The sequence below is a fragment of the Silurus aristotelis genome (genome assembly GCF_946808225.1).
Source record: "Silurus aristotelis genome assembly, chromosome: 10".
NCBI classification, from domain to species: Eukaryota; Metazoa; Chordata; class Actinopteri; order Siluriformes; family Siluridae; genus Silurus; species Silurus aristotelis.
The window spans coordinates 20,006,405-20,026,609 of record NC_139583.1 but is presented as its reverse complement, the minus strand read 5'-3'; the positions used below and the strand labels follow the sequence as shown (position 1 = coordinate 20,026,609).

Genomic DNA, 20,205 nt, shown 5'->3' with positions numbered 1-20,205 from the left:
ACTAATCCTATCATTATAATAATGCAAAGAGAAATCTAACATGACAGAAAACAGAATTAGGTATCATCATAGAATCTGTATATGTGCACTGACTTTTATTAGTAATTGCATTATCCATGTATAAGAAAAACCTCAGGGTTCTGTTCTGCCTCTTTCTATACAGAGCAGTTAAACTGATCACAGGCAAAATCTGAATGCCAAACATTACCAAAAACATTGAGTTATGGATGGAAGTGACGATGAATCAAAAACAAAGGAGGTGAAAGAGGGATGAGAGGATCCCGAGAGGGTACAGGAGACATAGAGGAGAAAGAGAGCAAGAAACATTCCTAATAAGCCTCAGTGCCATAAATTAAATTTTTGCATCAATAATGTACCAATACATTTACTGTTTCCTCAACAAAAAGGGTCTAATCACTGTTTTATCTGTTTTGAATGCATGATGTGTACAATTTCTAATGTATAAAAATCAAAAATAATTCCAGCACTACTTTTTCACAAGTGAGAAAAAGTGATAGGACATTTTTTATCACAATAAAATTCAGGAAATGATCAGGCTCTTTATGATTGTTAAATTCTGCCAGACATCTCGAGCATTGATTTCCTAAAGCCTTTTCAGTAAGTCAATAAAGACCATTGTATTCAGCAGCAGGCAGCAAAACATTATGTATTTCTACAAATCTTTCTGAAATATGTTTAACTGTTTAACAAATCCCAGGATCTTTGATTAACTGAGACAAGCGTACTGTATTTGCAATGGCTTTAAGTCTTTGGACATATTAAATAAAGTTACTTGTGTTTATTTTTATGCAGTTATTGTTTTGACCTTTATGTTGTATGTGTGTTTTTTGAGGTTTTGGACTTTGAAATCTGCTATGCCAATAATGATGAACATTATGATTCTTATTTTTTTTTGTTTAGATTTCCGTATTATTTGTAATAAAAACACCAGTCATCAACGAATTATCTTATCTTTTTATGCTTTTCATGACCTAAAGGAGTATAAACAAAGTATATAACTATATAACAAAGTGTAACACAAATGGAAAAAAAGTCACATTTAAACTTTTTTAATGAAGAAAAATCACATTTTTAATGGTTTTTAGCTTGATCACCAAGCCCTCACACTGCACAGTACTCACCATAGTTCAGTCTATAGAACATGCCGGTATTGACTCAGAGATCACAAAACTACTGCTCTCAATTTTAGTTTCATGATGTACAGAAATGATAGAGTAAAACAAATACTACCATTTAATAAAAAATGTTCAACAGTACTAAAGCTAACCACATGTCCAAACATGCCAAATTCACTACATAGTGAGACGCAAGGATTTAGTTGAGAATATGTAATATGCTAGCAAAATCCCATAGTGCACTTCAGTTGGTTACTGTTCCTTACTGGTACAGAATGTACTTTGCATAATGCACTCTGTAGGGAATAGGGATTAGGGTATCACTTTGGACATGATAGATAAATCATAGCTACATCATTCATTATAGTGCATAAATTCAATAAAATTAAGCAAATGAATGTTAGTGTTTTAAAGCAGTTATTCACGATACAGTGGCACTGAACACTCATCTACCACCAGGATGAGGGCACAAGACTCCAGCTAAGAGATAAAATAGATAAACATTTAATAGCTTACAAATTATTTAACTGTGAAACCGCTGAGTCTAGCCATGCAGTGATTAAGGCAACCTATAGCTTCTTTTTACTTACACTTACACAAAAGCTTTGTCCCAAAGTTTGATAGAAGTGTTCTTATTAGAAGTATCTAGTGCCCAAAATAAAATTACCTTTAAATGTTAGGGTACATTCATGGCCCAAAACAAAACCATAAGCTTACTAAGGCAAAATATGGAACCTTGATTGTAAGCAAGAATTAAACATATAAACTCATGGGCCACCGTTTGTTCATTTACACTGACAGAATTTGAAAGACACCCTCATCCAGAGCTACTTCAAATATCTAACTAATACAAATAAGCAGTTGAGGATTTAGGGATTTGCTCTAAGGGGCCCAGTAGTAGCAACCTACCAATCAAAAGTCTGTCACTTTCTTTATTTTTCTTTCAGCAAACTGTTCACTATTTAGTTCACTTATATAGTCTTATTGTATACAAATGTAAAATCATGCTAAAGATTATGTAAAATGTTTTATGTAAAATTCAACATATGTCAATTTCTTTTAATCATCAACTATTGCTGAAGCTTAATAACACTGACTAGAACAACAATGAACAATTTTTCTGTAGAAATTACTCCACAAGATGACCCACAATCCCTAAATATTTAAAGAAATAAAAGGGAAAAGCATTCCCATACTACGTTACTTTATCTATTTGTTCAATTCTTCCTAATTTCTTGACTGGACATTTGCTGTTAGGACCATTTAAAGCTTATATTGATATTTTGGGCTTTCCACATTTTTTATTTGCAAAGGAGTGTACTGTCACACAGACAAATAGTACTTTGAGACACTGTACTGTATGTGGACCGATGTCAAAGATGCTGAAAGATATATTTAAATCAATAAAAAATAAGTTTGCTATGGGTAGCTAACTATGCTAAGCCTAACTTTGTATTCAATTACAGTGAAGTTAGCTAGTGTAACAACGATGGACTGTCACCGATGTTCATTCTAAACATAAATAGCTTGGTAGCTAATATCTGTAATATATTTAATATAGTTACCTCACTGACATAACTAAGTATAAATAACTAGCTAGCTTAGCTGTTGTCAGGATCATGTGAAGGGGGACCAGCATGCTCACTACACTGATATAACTTTGTGCTATCATATGCTGCACAGAAATCTGCAGACTCAGCTGAAGTCAGACAGGAACACTAAACACATATCATCTTTAGCAATATGTAACAGACAGTTACTCTGTCTAACTTTATGGGGTATTTTTCTAGCCGCTATTTCTCAGTGATAAACATAACATATCACTCACATTGAATGAAGTTTCATTTGAACCTGCTTTAGCCTTTGGACGGAGCCTTAATTGTTCTAGTAAGAACACTAACTGTGTTTGGAACAAAGCCAAAATTACAGCCTACAGTACTAGCGCTTTACTGAAAGACACTACGTCTAAAGTGTGCAAACTAGGAACACATATACTCTTGTATTTCTTCCTCTGCAATTAAACAGAAATGCCTTTGCTGGTAAATATATCTATAAAACACAAATCTTTAGCTGATTATGCACATCAGTGTTAAAATAGATCTATTCAATATCAAAGTTGATCTAAATATTAGCTTTTATAGTTACATTTTTAATAAGAACTTTATTAATTAGAATTAAGAATTAATGGTCAGCATTAGCTAATGTTGTGTGCGTGTGTGCGTGGGGGGGGTTGTGTAGGTGTGTGTGTGCTTTACAGATCTTTTGTTTTGATAAGTGTGACAAGCGGTTTGTCATCTGGACTGTAGTCTTCATAGTTGATAGGGGTGGCATCATACATGGCTGGACGGGATTTCTTCCCAAACCTGAACAAAATTAAGAAAAAAATCAAATATATATTAGACCACACATAACCTACCCTGTGCTCTCTCTCTCTCTCTCTCTCTCTCTCTCTCTCTCTCTCTCTCTCTCTCTCTCTCTCTTTCTCTCTCTATCTGTTTGTAACTTTGATAGAGTTTGTTTCTTTAGCTCTACCTGTATCTCATCTCAAAGTCTATTTTACTCCCCTCTTATGCAATTTTTTCTGCTACCTATCTTTCGCGTTACCTCAATCTTTGTCCCAGTCTCTCTTTTACTCTCCATCTAGGTTTTTTTGTCTGCATCTCATTATCTCTGTGCTTCTGTCTGATGATCTGTCTTTTGTATAGTGCAGATTACTTTCATCCTGAAAATACTGCATATAAATGCTCAAATGTTTAATGTGATAAGTGCGGGTATATGGAATAAGTGTAAGTGTCTTCTCTTTCGGCTGCTCCTGTTAGGGGTCGCAACATCGGATCATCCGTCTCCATACCCCCCTGTCCTCTACATCTGCCCCTTTTAAACCAACTACCTGCATGTCTTCCTTCACCACATCCATAAACCTCCTCTGTAGCCTTTCACTTTTTCTCCTGCCTGGCAGATCCATCCTCAGCATTCTTCTACCGATATACCTCATGTCCCTCCTCTGCACATATCCAAACCATCTCAATCTACAAACCATCTCAATCTATTGTGATCCGCATATTTGATTCAGCACATGTTTTACGCTGGATGACCTTCCTAACGCAACCCCCTCTCCATTTATCCGGGCTTGAGACCAGCACTAAGAGTGTACTGGCTTGTGCAACCCTAATGGCAGGGTTAGGTTAGTGTATGTGTAATGTAATGTAATGTACCGGGCATGGCGTATGGAGGCGATGGCATTGCTGAAGTCACTGTCGATGCTGCGGCAGTTATAAAACTCCTGATAGGCATGACGAGACGATGCCTGATACTCAATACGGCTGATGCGACAGATTCCAACAATGAGGATAATGAGCATGAGTACAAAGGCTACACACAGTGCGCCGATGATGATATAGAGAGAGTGACGTGGCACGCTAGGAAGAGAATCAACTGTACGAGATGCCTTCCACTGCAGATCTGGTGATTGGAGCAGAACAAATCATTAAAATAATCTAGTAACACACTTCGAAAAATCCAAATGACAGAACATCTGGATGTTCAAATTAAGCAAAATAATAAACAAAACAAAAAAAGACTCTGATAGAAAGCATAGTGTACTGTAGCTTCTTTACATGTTCTTCAGAAAAAGAAAACAAGACAACAAAACTAAAATTGTTTTATTTGGTATGAAAGCACCCTAATGCAAAGTGAGAGGAATATTTCATATACTTCCAGTGCATTACACACGTAACAACTTTTGAATTTGTATTTACAAAAAATAATATAAATGTACACATTCATAAGCATAAATAAAGATTTAAATAAACTGATTGTAACTATTTTATTTAAAAATAATTAAATATAATTGATAGCAAAAAAAGTATAATATACACTATAAAAGAGACAATATATTCTCTTTTTTCTTTTTTATTCTAATAAATGGACTAATAAAATATAAAATCAATGGTTATGAAATAAACATTTAGGAAAAATCTGTCACAATATATGTGAAAAAATTAAATTATGCAGAATAAGAAACGTAGCATAATTTGTAGTTTAAAGAACAGCGTTATATACACAAACCTAAAGTTAGAGGGGACTGCACTTGTGACAGTGCAGGACATGCCTGCCTTTGCTTGCCTGACTGCGTTCTCTACCTTTATGGAAGAAATAATAGTCTACCTTACTCTTTATTGTCTTGCCTCCCCAGGATTGTAACTTTTAGAAGTAAAACACTAGTTAGCGCTCAAATTATGCTTCAACTACTAACCTTATGCTAATGGTAATACTAATAATATAAAAATGAACATCAATCCCACTTCATTTTAGGTGTCTTTAATGACTATGTGCATCTTTCTTTCGGCTTTTCCCGTTAGGGGTCGCCACAGCGGATCCTCCGTATGTTTGATTTGGCACATGTTTTTTTTAACGCTGGATGCCCTTCCTAACACAACCCTACCCATTTATCCGGGCTTGGGACCGGCACTACGAGTGGCTGGGGCTGGTTCCCTGACTGGGGATTGAACCAGGGCCCCAGCGGTGAGAGCGCCACATCCTAACCACTAGACCACCCGGGAACCTAATGACTGTGCATATGTAAAAAAAAACAAAAAAACATTTGGTGGCACAGAGGTGTGATGCGGGTAAGGGCTGGCACAGGTTTCATGGTATGGGTAGGTTTGAGGGTTTATGGTTAGCAGTGTAATTTAAGATGTAATTACATGCAGGTTAATATAAGTACAATGTAAAAACGTATTTGCAAAATGCACAGTGCAGTGTATCAAATGATTAATTTACATGTTAGTAGATTTAGTAAGTAGTTTACTAGTTAGTCGTTTACGTGAAGTGGGCCATGATCATGATCATCTTTTTCAACTTAATTTATTGACTTTCCACAGTATTGCAGCTGTGTGACTTCATGCCGTCTGTATGACACCTGAACTAAAACCCAAGTTTTATGGTGCGACACATTCAGGCTTTGACTCGGCTTTACATCAGCTTCCAAATCCACAAAATCATCACACACATTATTGAATAGTGTGCTACCGACTATATTACTGTGAAGGTGTTGGTAAGCCTCTGAGCTTTTTTTTGTATTGCTCATTGCCTTTCCATCACACGCAGCTGATTCAATACAGTAGCTAAAAATGCTACTGTATGCTATGCAGCCATTTTTTTTTTTATTGCCCTCCCATTCTTTTATCAAGGAGGAGATGGGTATCCTGATTATGTTCTGAATAAGTTCTGTCAGCGTGTAATTCCACATCTTGCTCTGAAGGAATGAATGAGTATCAACACTGCAGCAAATGATTGTTTACATCGTAATGGAGGTTCCACCCATGGTAATTTGTAGGGTGAAAGAACCACTTTTGCTTTAGTATATTTAGGGCTGTAGAATAGAAATAAAAGAATACAACCAACCCTTCTTCAACCATTCTAAAACTTTGAATTCCATCTCTTTATGGTGTTCCACCCCAAGATTTTGTGTGTCAACATAAGACCACTTCAGAGTCATGAGTTGAGCATTGAGAGATGCCCCCTTTCTTTCACTTCACTAACCATCATTAGTAGAAGATGATTCATATTAAAGCAGATTAATCAAGTTAAAGGTTTCACTCACGGATCTCACAGGCCCCACCCACCCAGCCAGGTGGGCAGTGACAGATGAAGCCATCTGACTGGTCCGTGCAGGTGCCACCATGATGGCATGGGTTGCTCTCACACTCATTAATGTCAACCTCACAGTTCTCACCTGAAGAAAGAGCAAAAGTGGGGGTAAATCTCTTACACACATTTACGCAAAAACACACACATATGAATGCAATTACCTGTGTATCCAGGTGGACACACGCAGGTTGCATTGCTCCGTCTTCTTTCACACTGACCGCCATTCTGACACTGGACTTTCACGCACGGGTCTTTATAAATCTCACAATGTCTCCCTACAAGACAAACATGATATAGACATTAAGTTAATTAATGTAAGGTACACAGAGACAACATAAAAAAGCATCACTGTAAAGCAACATAAGTGTGTACCTGTGTACTGAGTGGTACATACACATTCATAGCCATTTATCAGATCTTGGCATGTAGCAAAATTTAGGCATGGAGCTGAGAGACACTCGTTATACTCTTCCTCACAGTACAACCCATGATAACCTGGAAAATAGAAAGAAAAAAAACTGTTTGAATCAATGTAACTATTTCTAAATATACTTTTCAGCCACAGGGTGTCAGTCTTTTACTTACAGCAGATTTTTAGTTTTTCATAAATTATGATCATTTTTTTTTTTTATATTATTGTCAAATGGAAGGTTGCCTGGTAAGCTGAGAACAAATCTTAGTATTTCTGTGTGCATTCAAGCACACATCTCCTCTCCAGACGTCTGGCAGTCTCCATCTGGTCCACACCCTCTGGGGTCTCCTGTTCTAAAACTTGGGACTATCATGTCAAGTCCCAATGCCCCAATGGAACTTTTCCAAAACAAGCAACACAGGAGTTAACTACACAGCCCTTTAACTAAATCTTCCCCATCCTGCCTTCATATTTAGAATTTTTCTAACTGCCAATCAATGTCCAGTGGTGAACGAAGTACACAAAGCTACAGAGATATATGGCTATAATGTTCCTATTATCAATTTTATCACAAGACTGTTGCATAATCAACTCAGTTTATGTGAAAAGACTCTGTTACTCTCAGCAACAAACGATGTTGTGCAGAATGATAATGAGTTAAACACTGATTGATATCTAATAAATGATCATGAGCGCAACATTCTTTTTTAATGACTTCAAAAATAATTATGCAGATAAGACCACGGGTGTTGTGGCAAGTTCGAGTCAGGGGTATCTTCCATAATTTATTCCTCTCTAAATGTTCTGCTTGATGTTGAAATGATGCTGATCTGTATGTTTGTGCTAAGTAGATACCAGCAAGAGGCAATGGCAGTTCCAGCTTGAATGAGGCCCTGGGTGAACTACACCATGACCCACAGTCTCTCCGTTGATGAGTTTGCTTTGAAAAGCTCCTCCCTATTTTAGCTACCATCACTGGATGAGCTAACCATATTGTTAGAGCAGTCCACAAATTTGGATGCATTTCTGAGAGCTCACTTTCATGTGAAAATATCACCCTAAATGCATTTCTTGCACAATGAAATACACGTCATTGTGCACAATTTATCAACCCCACAAAGCAAAAAACTAAACAACTCCGTGTCTAAGTGTAGCCATAAGATACATACTACATCTACAGTGAGGAAAATAAGTATTTGAACACCCTGCTATTTTGCAAGTTCTCCTACTTAGAAATCATGGAGGGGTCTGAAATTGTCATCGTAGGTGCATGTCCACTGTGAGAGACATAATCTAAAAAAAAAAAAATCCAGAAATCACAATGTATGATTTTTTAACTATTTATTTGTATGATACAGCTGCAAATAAGTATTTGAACACCTGAGAAAGTCAATATTAATATTTGGTACAGTAGCCTTTGTTTGCAATTACAGAGGTCAAACGTTTCCTGTAGATTTTCACCAGGTTTGCACACACTGCAGGAGGGATTTTGGCCCACTCCTCCACAAAACCGTAGAAACCGTATCTATTCCTTGTGTAGTAAAACCAAGAATTACATACACAAGATCCAGAAATAATCTTATTGCAGTTAAAACTGAAAAATGCCAGATAAACAAACACAACAAAGTTCTAAAGTTCGGTCTTTTAAACATTAGATCACTTGCACCCAAAGCACTGATTGTAAATGAGATGATCACAGAGAATAATCTCGATGCACTCTGTCTCACTGAGACCTGGATTAAACCAGGTGATTATATGGGTCTAAACGAGTCGACACCGTCAGGATATGTTTATAAGCATGAGCCCCGTCAGACTGGTCGTGGGGGAGGTGTAGGAACCATTTATAGTGCTTCTCTTAATGTTAGTCAGAGATTAGGATTCAGCTTTAAATTATTTGAAGTGCTCGTTCTTAAAATTGCACTTTCAGACATGCACAGAAAACTCGCTCTGGTCACCGTGTACAGACCCCCAGGGCCCTACGCTGATTTTCTTCATGAGTTTGCTTGTTTTCTCTCAGACCTCTTGATCAGCTTTGATAAAGTGCTGCTTGTAGGAGATTTTAATATTCATGTAGATGATGAAAACGATGCCCTAGGATTATCATTTGTCGATTTACTAAACTCTTTTGGAGTTAAACAAAACGTCACCAGACCAACCCACCGTTTTAACCACACACTAGACTTAATAATATCCTACGGAGCAGACGTCACTGATATAGATATTTTACCCCAGAGTGATGACATCATAGACCATTATCTCCTACTGTACACACTACCGGTAGAGCAGATTAACCGTGTTTCACCACGGTATCGACTTGGTAGGACTATTATTCCAACCACTAAGGACAGATTCATAAATAACCTGCCTGATTTATCTCAGTTTCACATTAAACCCATAACTGCTGATCATCTTGATGAGATGGCGAACAACATAGACCTTATCCTCACTAGCACTTTAGACACTGTTGCCCCCATCCGGTTAAAAAAGGTTCGAGAACAAGCACCTGCACCTTGGTATAATAGTCATACGCATGCCCTAAAGAGAACAACACGTAATCTGGAGAGAAAATGGAGGAAAACTAAATTGGAGGTATTTAGAATTGCGTATAAAGACAGTATGCTTAGCTACAGACAGGCGCTAAAAGCTCCTAGAGCTAAACACCTGAGCAAACTCATAGAAAATAACAAAAACAACCCCAGGTTCCTTTTCAGTACAGTCGCTAAATTAACAACAAATCAGGGATCTGAAAAATGTGTTCCATCACAGTTTAGTAGTGAAGACTTTATGAATTTCTTCACTGAAAAAATAGATAACATTCGAAAAACAATTGTGGCAGTTCAACCTCTGACAGCATCTCCCGACACAATCGTACTTACAACCCCACAACTACACTGTTTTACATGTATAGGACAGGAAGAGCTGTATGATGCTATTATGAAAGCTAAATCAACAACATGTCAGTTAGATCCAATTCCCACTAAACTACTGAAGGAAGTGTTATATACAGCTGGTGAGCCTCTTTTAAATATTATTAACTCCTCACTATCGTTAGGTCATGTCCCTAAATCCCTCAAGTTAGCAGTTATTAAGCCCCTCATTAAAAAACCTAATCTGGATCCAAGCACGCTATTGAATTACAGACCAATTTCAAATCTCCCATTTATGTCTAAGATTTTAGAAAAGATTGTCGCTGCCCAGCTATGTAACCACTTGCAGGAGAACAATATCTTTGAAGAGTTTCAGTCAGGTTTTAGGCCCCATCATAGCACAGAAACTGCTCTAGTTAAAATCACTAACGACCTGTTTTTAGCTTCAGACCAAGGCTACATCTCCCTATTAGTTTTACTAGATCTTAGTGCTGCGTTCGACACTATAGATCATGATCTTCTCCTCGATCGCTTACAGAATTACATCGGTATTCAGGGACAGGCATTAAGCTGGTTTAAATCCTACCTGTCCAATCGTTACCATTTCGTAGATTTAAATGGAGAGCTATCCAGGATAATGCTAGTAAATTATGGCGTGCCACAAGGGTCAGTTCTGGGACCCCTGCTTTTTACAATATACATGCTTCCATTAGGAAATATTATTAGAAGGCATGGAATTAGCTTCCATTGTTATGCTGATGATACCCAGCTATATATTTCATCCAAACCAGGCGATACAGCTCAATTAGCTCGCATAACTGAGTGTGTTGAAGAAATAAGAGATTGGATGACCCATAACTTTCTGCTATTAAATTCTGATAAAACGGAGATTTTGCTCATCGGCCCAAAAAATAGTACACAGAAGCTCCAGCATCTCAGCCTGCATTTAGACGGTTGTTCTGTAACTACTAGTTCAACGGTAAAAGACCTGGGAGTTATTTTAGACAGCAACTTATCTTTCAAAAATCACATCAATCAAGTTACAAAAACAGCCTTCTTTCACCTTAGAAATATTTCTAAGCTAAGAAATATGTTATCTATATCTGATGCAGAGAAGCTCGTCCATGCGTTTATGACCTCTAGAATAGACTACTGTAATGCATTACTAGGTGGATGTCCTGCATCATTAATAAACAAGCTTCAGTTAGTTCAGAATGCCGCAGCAAGAGTTCTTACTAGGTCAAGAAAATACGATCATATAACCCCAATCTTATCGTCCCTACATTGGCTTCCTATTAAGTTTCGAATAGACTACAAACTACTGCTACTCACTTATAAAGCACTAAATGGTTTGGCTCCCATGTATCTATCCAGTCTCTTAACACGCTACAATCCGTCACGCTCCCTGAGATCTCAAAACTCTGGGCTTCTAGTAGTTCCTAAAATAGCAAAGTCCACTAAAGGTGGTAGAGCATTTTCACATTTAGCTCCTAAACTCTGGAATAGTCTTCCTGACAGTGTTCGGGGTTCAGATACACTCTCCCAGTTTAAGTGCAGATTAAAAACATATCTTTTTAGCAAAGCCTACACATAACACACATCACACACATCACATCATAACCTTGTGCTCCAGAACATCTGATCACATGCACATTATCAACTTGTGCTGTTAATATCATGAACAGCAGCTACGCTAATTCCTCTCCACTGCTTCTCTTTCTCTCCCCATCCCGAGGCATCCTGAGGTTTGGCCAGCTCCAGTCACGTCCCACCTCGTGAAGATTATGGACCTATGGATTATCATGGAGAAGTAGATGCCGAGTGTTTAAAGGCCCTGGCATGGAGAAGCTGATGCTGGATCTATGATGATCACAAATTGTTCTGTATTGTTGAAAGATTTATGACCAAACTTTTGATGTCACCCATATGAGGATGGGTTCCCCTTTGAGTCTGGTTCCTCTCAAGGTTTCTTCCTCATATCATCTAAGGGAGTTTTTCCTTGCCACTGTCGCCACGGCTTGCTCATCAGGGACAAACGCACACCATTCACCTTCACTGTTGTTTTCTGTAAAGCTGCTTTGAGACAATGTCTGTTGTGAAAAGCGCTATACAAATAAACTTGACTTGACTTGACTTGACAAAGATCTTCTCTAGATCAGTCAGGTTTCTGGCCTGTCGCTGAGAAACACGTTTGAGTTTGAGCTCCCTCCAAAGATTCTCTATTGGGTTTAGGTCTGGAGACTGGCTAGGCCATGCCAGAACCTTGATATGCTTCTTACAGAGCCACTCCTTGGTTATCCTGGCTGTGTGCTTCAGGTCATTGTCATGTTGGAAGACCCAGAAATCAAAATCTCGCAATACATGTCCCCGGTTATCCTCTCCTTAATACAATGCAGTCGCCCTGTCCCATGTGCAGAAAAACACCACCAAAGCATGATGCTACCACCCCAATGCTTCACAGTAGGGATGGTGTTTTTGGGATGGAACTCATCATTCTTCTTCCTCCAATCAGTGGAATTATGACCCAAAAGTTCTATTTTGGTCTCATCTGACCACATGACTTTTTCCCATGACTCCTCTGGATCATCCAAATGGTCATTGGCAAACTTAAGACGTGCCTGGACATGTGCTGGTTTAAGCAGGGGAACCTTCCGTGCCATGCATGATTTTAAACCATGACGTCTTAGTGTATTACCAACAGTAACCTTGGAAACGGTGGTCCCAGCTCTTTTCAGGTCATAGACCAGCTCCTCCCGTGTAGTTCTGGGCTGATTTCTCACCTTCCTTAGGATCATTGAGACCCCACGAGGTGAGATCTTGCATGGAGCCCCAGTCCGAGGGCGATTGACAGTCATGTTTAGCTTCTTCCATTTTCTAATGATTGCTCCAACAGCAATCTTTTTTTCACCAAGTTGCTTGGCAATTTCCCCGTAGCCCTTTCCAGCCTTGTGGAGGTGTAAAATTTTGTCTCTAGTGTCTTTGGACAGCTCTTTGGTCTTGGCCATGTTAGTAGTTGGATTCTTACTGATTGTATGGGGTGGACAGGTGTCTTTATGCAGCTAACGACCTCAAACAGGTGCATCTAATTTAGGATAATAAATGTAGTGGAGGTGGACATTTTAAAGGCAGACTAACAGGTCTTTAAGGGTCAGAATTCTAGCTGATAGACAGGTGTTCAAATATTTATTTGCAGCTGTATCATACAAATAAATAGTTTAAAAATCATATATTGTGATTTCTGGATTTTGTTTTTTTTTAGATTATGTCTCTCACAGTGGACATGCACCTACGATGACAATTTCAGACCCCTCCATGATTTCTAAGTGGGAGAACTTGCAAAATAGCAGGGTGTTCAAATACTTATTTTCCTCACTGTATATCCTTATGATAATAATGTCTTTTAAATGAGCCTTTTAAGATGCACTGGAGATTTCTTTATTTACTCCGTTACTGTCCATCAATGACAATGTCTGACTAGTACCACAGACACAGGGTGCACCCTGGAACATCAAACATTGCTCCACTTCCTTTTGAAGAACGTGCATGCACACTAGGATAAGTGGTTCCCCCAAGTGCCCCTACACTGCCCACTAACATTTAGTTAGCAAAATTAGTACCCTTCTTAAGCACCAAACAGAATTTTTTTGCCAAAATAATTTGCCAGAATGTCTTTGGGGCCACCTAAAAAAAACTATTTCCACCTGAACATCTATTTTTGCATGGCCTCGTGAAATTTCTAAGCTCAGGATTTGACTTCTACAATTTAAAATGCCACAGAATCTCTCATATACCGTTCAACTGAAATAAGACAGCACATTAGAATGCCTGATTATTCAAACTGGTACTTTCTGAAACAGTAGGTGTCCACCAGCATGTCTTAGACTTGTGAATAACAAAAACCTACAGAATTTGGGTCACGGCTTTTGCTTTGTTTGGAACATTCATGATTAATTTAGACTGAATTTGACTGATCTCTCTCACTTCGCATCAAGAACATATTTTATTGGAGGTAAAGGTAACAGAAGTGTCTTCCAGATATTTTTGAGCAACAGAGAAGGTGCTTTTGGTTTTAAAAGGTAAATCTGTCCAGCACTTTGTGCAGTACCAAGTGGTGATCAGCTGACAGTTCTGCTTAGTGCTTAGCCAGTGGCTGGGTTCCTAACTTTGGCAGAAATGTGGTGTTTGGCCACAGCACCTGTTTCAATATCTAGTCCCTGCACACATACAGTAGACACTGCGTGCTGACTGAAACACTGTGTGCTAATGCATGCAATTTTCTGACATGTTTGGCTGTAGTAATTGTAAACTGGCTGCTTAATGCAGCCAAAAGTGTAAAGAGAGCTTGTTTATAGCTGTGTAGGTTGTCTCACTGCCCACAAGAGGCTGACAGAAAGGAACCACAAAGTACAAGAAAGTTTATAAGTTATGAAATTGTGGCCTACAATTAAAATTAGTGTTCACAGATATTTAAAAATGCACAATTTGCAAAACAAAATTAGACTTAAAACACGGATCTGGTCCTAAAACTGGAATTGCTATAGTATGAGGTACTAAGGAATAAAAAAGGGTAAGACTGGAACACCACTAATTCTGGGCACTAAACTATTTCTGAACAAAAATGGAAGTAGAACTTCATCCTGACATTAATACAGAAGGACCTTTTACAGACAAAGTGTTGAGCTAGCTGTTTGGTATATGTAAATGTTTAGCTGCTACAGTGAACCTGCTAATGTCACACAGCACTATTCAAATGTATTAATTCAAACATATGTTAAATAGTTTAAACTGATACAACTTAAACTGATGAAAGTTTACTAACAGCCTAGATTAATATTTAGCCTTTAATGTATGGCATTTGGCAGCCCCGTAACATTAGATAGCTGTTAGTTATGTAGCTATTTAGTATTTGTTGCTTTGTCACCTTGTCCCCATAACAATTGTCTTATTACTTGTTGTAGCATTTATGGTTTCCACAACCCTACAGTCATTTGGTCTAATTCCATGACTCCTGTTTTTTAGGGCATACAGAAAGATCCATGTGGTAGGATTTCAATATAGTTATTATATAATAACTAGCATGCAGTTCATATCTTGCTGGATTCACCTGAATTTTACATTACCTTTGGCTAGACAATATAGTTATAAGCTATAAACTTCTTAATAATTTTTTATTAATGCAGTGTTTAAAGTTAGCTTTTTTTATTTATTTATTTATTTTTTTTTTTTACACATCATTGTTCATTGTTTAGTGAGATCATCATCTCAATTGTTTCAACTCAAATCTCAACTTTACCTACATTTAACTAAAAAGTAACAGCCAGAATGGTTTGTGTGTGTCTCTCACCTGGCACGCACAGGCACCTATAGCTTGTGCCGACATTGCGACATACACCATGTGCGCATGGGTTGAGTGAGCAGAAATCGACAAGCTGAGTGCAGGTGTGTCCAGTGAAACCAGGAGGGCAGGTGCAACTGAAGCCTTGTCCACCAGCTTGCAGATAACATGTCCCATTATTGTGGCATGGACCAGAAGCACATGGATCAACCCTGACCTCACAAACATTTCCTTTATAACCTGCAGTGTGTGAAAGAGAAACAGATAGAGAGAGGCAGAGGTGGAGAGAGGGAGAGAAAGAGCTTAGGTACAAGCTGTAACTTGAGATTTTTGCATTATTGCTGAGGCCGTTGCTTCTCTGGGGAATAGGAATAGGACGAGAAGATTAAAATAAGCAACTAGGTGACACAGTTAGGAAGTACGGGAGACAGAAAGGGAGCATAAATCAGGACAGAGTCAATAATGGGCTGCTCATTCTCACTGGGGATTAAAATAGGCATTAAAAAATAGGCACATTTTTAGAAAGGTCCCAGTAGTGTTTTACTGCTGACTCAGTGTTTTGAAGTAGCAAAGACCATGATGGGATGAATGGATGAGTTTTCTGAATCAAATAAACTAAATTTAACAAAGTTTGCATGAATTTAGTTAATTAGTCTAAAAACAGTTTACGTAGGGTAACATGTACAGGCTACATATAGTATCATTTGAACGCAAATTTCTCTGTTTCTATAAGCACTGGTGGTTCATAAGGTTCATGACCAGTTACATTGTTACAGTGGGTAAGGGCTAGTAGTTGCAAAACATTGCTGTTGTCAAATAAACAGCAAATGGAGAAAGCTTCTCAACCAATCACAATGTAAGCAGGACTGTCACATAACTGCTCATATGTCACACCATTTGTTCATAGGACTGAGTAAGCCAGTTTCTGAGCAAGAGCATTTTCTAGAAAGTGTACACTGGTTATTTGAAGAAGCACATTTGTATATACAGTCTGGACTGTGTACCCTCTTCACAGGTGCATTGTGGGCCGCTCAGAGTGTTTGTACATGTTGCTCCATTTTTGCAGGGTTCTGAGGCGCAGTGATTTACCCAAGACTGACAGTTCTGGCCTTCAAACCCTGTAACACACACACACAAGCAGGAAGGAGCCAGGTTACAACCAGGCTTCTAATCTCAGTAGTCTTAGTTCTTTCACTTGGATTCATCTACCTCTCTATGTTACTTTGTCTCAATTACTCTCTGTTTAATCTTGGACATTGCAGTAATACAATTTTTCTAAAAAACACACCTGGTGGACATGTACAAGTGTAGCCATGCCCCTCATGTCTCTGTGTGACGTCACTGCAGGTCCCATTGTTTTCACATGGGTTTGTGTAGCATGCATCAAATTCCTCGCAGAAGATTCCAAAGTATCCGACATCACACTGGCAATAAAACGTGCTCTGCAACACACACACAAACAAACACATCATATATCAATATTCGATACCACCTGTTGTGATTAACAATGGCATACAATTTCATCCTACAATTTAGTACAATAATATAAATATTGAAATTCATTCAGAAACTTTGCAAACCCTTACCACAGAAGACTGTGTGATGCACTTCCCTCTCCCAGTGCATTGTGGGTCACTGAAGTTTCTGCCTGGCTCCATGCAGCTAGTAGACTTTACAGTGAGGTGTAATCTGAGAGTGACCTCCAGACCAGAAGGGGCTCCAATGCGCAGCACAGCTACACACACACACACACACACACACACACACACACACACACAATTATTGCACCTTATACTCAGTAATAAATGTCAAATTAATTACTGTTAGGTTCTCTTACTGATGAAGTAGTTGTGTCCAAGTGGCAATAACTGATCAGAGATTACGAGGCCATTGGTGGCCTGCTGAAACCAAACGACCATGCCATCAGATACTGAACACCGGTCGAACCCGAGAGCTCCAACACGCCACAATGCTGCAGCTCCACTAATGTTCAGTACCAACCTGCACACAGGCACATTTCTTTGTTCACAGACCTGTAATAACTCGACCCTCTGTCTTTTATTTACTTCTTCCTCCAAAACTAGAACCTCTGGCAAGACTTTCCACTAGATTTTGACATGTTGCTTTAAGGTTTTGTGTTCATCCACATACAAGAATCATTAGAAAAACAGGAAGGTCTGGTGTCATTTCAGTGGGGTCAAGGCAGGGCTCTTTTTAGGGAGATATTTTACACCAGCCTGGGAAAACCATTTCTTTGTAGACCTTGCTTTGTGCACAGGAGAATTGACATGCTGGAACAGGTTTGGGCTAGACCGTTTTTAATTTCAGTGAAGGGATTATGTAATTCAGCAGAATAAAAATGACATGGTAGACCACTGTGTTCTTTAAACTTTTTGCTCGATTTTGGGAAAAACCACATATTAAGGTAGCCCAGTGCCCACATTAATTCGGCTATATAGCGTTTGTACAACATATGATAATTTATAATTATAATTCTTCTTTTTTATGTCAAATTCCTCTTCGTTTCAGTTCAAGGGAATTTTGTGGTTTCTTGAAACTGTGTTATTTATAATTATTTGTAGGGCACTTGGCAACTTGGATGCTGTTCCATGCTACATATAGCCTGACTGCTCTTCCTGACTCTATCCAGTCATTCAAAGGAGACTATATTCTATACCTAAACATGATCCCCTGGCATTATTGACTCAGAATTTTTGAATTTCTTATTTCTCAGCTCTTGGAACTTATAAAAGTGTGTATTAAATATCTGATCCTGATAATCACAATTAGTTAGACACATCCATATTTCCTTATTACAACTATTTAAGTACACCGAGACAAATCTTGTGGCAGCTTTTTTTTTTATTAGTTGGAACAGCAAGAGGAACTTACTTTACTGCAGTTCCCTCTGCAATCTCCATGGAAACCGTAATCATTCCAGCTGGCTCGGTGCCCGCGATGCTCACACACTCTGATCCATCAGTGATCTGTAACACACACAAACACACTTAGAATTTGTAAAATAAAAAAATTATAATCCGTTTATATTTATGTATGAATGCAAGCACACACCTGAAGCTCCTCCCACAGGACCTCAATCATTCTCTGTCCAGGCTTTAGATGCCATGGTTGTAAAGTGGGTGGGGCTTCAGTGTCACTGAGTTCTGTGATTGGCTGAGATGGTTGAGTCGTGGTAGCTGGAGTGGCTGCTAGGTCCCAGCTGGACTCAATAAGGTCAAAGGCTAAAGGTGGCTGCTCACACCGGACTCCTCCATAACCGTCGCTGCATACACACACAAACTCTGCACCTTCATGCGTGCAGTTGCCATGGAGACAAGGGTCACTGGCGCATGGGTCGGCAAAGTACTACAAAGAGATTTAAAAGAAAGACAGACAGATAAACAATTTAGATGATAAACAAATCATTATCTTTGCAGCTTTTTAAAGAAGAAACAGTCTTTAGAATTACAGTAGCTCTACTGTTCATCCCATACATGAATTTCCTTATTTCTATATATGGACACAAACATGGCTGATCAGGCCACTGTCAGTTTCATATAAGAACTTAAAGATATTCCCTTTATTGTACTATTATTTACACATACACATTTATAAGTATATGGACCACATCTTTTCCTAATATTCTATTTTAAAACTATATTTTGCTGTGACAACTATAAATGATTAGCAACAAGTACAAACAGGTTATGTGTGTATAAATGCTTAGTATTTTATTATCTGTTATGTATATTGTATATTCTATGTCATTTTTCAACACCTCTCATTTTCCCCATAGACCAATATGACGTGCATTTTTCATGCAGGCAAATATAGTGTCAGTTTCTAAATAATGAGGATGAAAGTGTGTTTTCATATATTTTAAAGGGTGTAATTTTATAGTATTTTGAAAAATACCTTCATTCGTTTGAATGAAAATTCTTTCAAATGTTAATTTCTTATAATAAATAGTGCTCAGTTGTTTGATGTGCATCAACAAAATGTTATTTTCAAGGCAACTTAAGTTCCACTGATCAGCTTTTTCCTGTCCTGAGACACATTTTTTTTGATCATCTGCTTACAAACTGCCTGACACCTTGTTGAACCATATTGTGGTGCTATTTTGTCTTGAAAAATCAAATTTGCAGATAAAATAATTAATAATTTGGAATGTATAGAATTTCTTTACCATCCTTATTCCTGTATATTTCTATATATGATATCATCTATATGATAACAACAAACTATAATGGCTATCTATCTCTATCTCTATCTCTATCTCTATCTCTATATATATATATATATATATATATATATATATATATATATATATATATATATATATATGATGCATTATTATGTAAATAAGACAAACTGATTTACATTTATGGCACTTGGCCGATCCCCTTATTATAAGCAACTAACTGCACAGTTGAGTGTTTCTGAAGAGCCTAGCACTGTCTTGTGTTGTCTTTTGCACTGTTTGCACACATGCACTTTATGTGGCGAGGATCTTAGTTCCTGACCCTGTGTTCTTCTGTTCTGTGACTGTTGTTTTATGTTGTTTTATGTAGCACCTGGGTTCAGGAGGAACGTTGTTTCATTTCACTGTGTACTGCATCAGCTATATATGGTTGAAATGACAATAAAAGCTTCTTGACTCTTGACTTGACAGTGGCAGCTTTGGTGAGGCGGAGATATGGCCTCACAACCTCACAATACCAAAACCTGATTGAGAAGCTGAGCCTACTGGTCCTGCACACCTCCCTCTGCAACTGGATCCTGGACTTCCTGACTGGGAGACCT

At 38.2% G+C, this 20,205-nt stretch overlaps 1 protein-coding gene across 2 annotated transcripts in view; it reads right to left on the bottom strand.

Moving 5' to 3' along the window:
- Positions 1 to 1,066: 1,066 nt before the first annotated feature.
- dner (delta/notch-like EGF repeat containing) overlaps positions 1,067 to 20,205 on the bottom strand; it is a 29,375-nt gene continuing 10,236 nt past the window's right edge. The window contains exons 2-13 of one of the 2 annotated variants that reach the window (XM_083552664.1): positions 18,475 to 18,768; positions 18,295 to 18,389; positions 17,240 to 17,403; positions 16,989 to 17,137; positions 16,691 to 16,844; positions 16,407 to 16,520; positions 15,412 to 15,642; positions 7,161 to 7,283; positions 6,950 to 7,063; positions 6,742 to 6,873; positions 4,352 to 4,598; positions 1,067 to 3,499 (exon numbers count right to left, since the gene is read on the bottom strand). In XM_083552664.1, the coding sequence (XP_083408790.1) occupies positions 3,388 to 3,499; positions 4,352 to 4,598; positions 6,742 to 6,873; positions 6,950 to 7,063; positions 7,161 to 7,283; positions 15,412 to 15,642; positions 16,407 to 16,520; positions 16,691 to 16,844; positions 16,989 to 17,137; positions 17,240 to 17,403; positions 18,295 to 18,389; positions 18,475 to 18,768 (1,929 nt within the window). In that variant the 3' untranslated portion in view covers positions 1,067 to 3,387. Of the gene's footprint in view, positions 3,500 to 4,351; positions 4,599 to 5,037; positions 5,474 to 5,713; positions 6,874 to 6,949; positions 7,064 to 7,160; positions 7,284 to 15,411; positions 15,643 to 16,406; positions 16,521 to 16,690; positions 16,845 to 16,988; positions 17,138 to 17,239; positions 17,404 to 18,294; positions 18,390 to 18,474; positions 18,769 to 20,205 lie in introns of those variants that run through there. The other variant, XR_014535438.1, reaches the window with a different exon arrangement.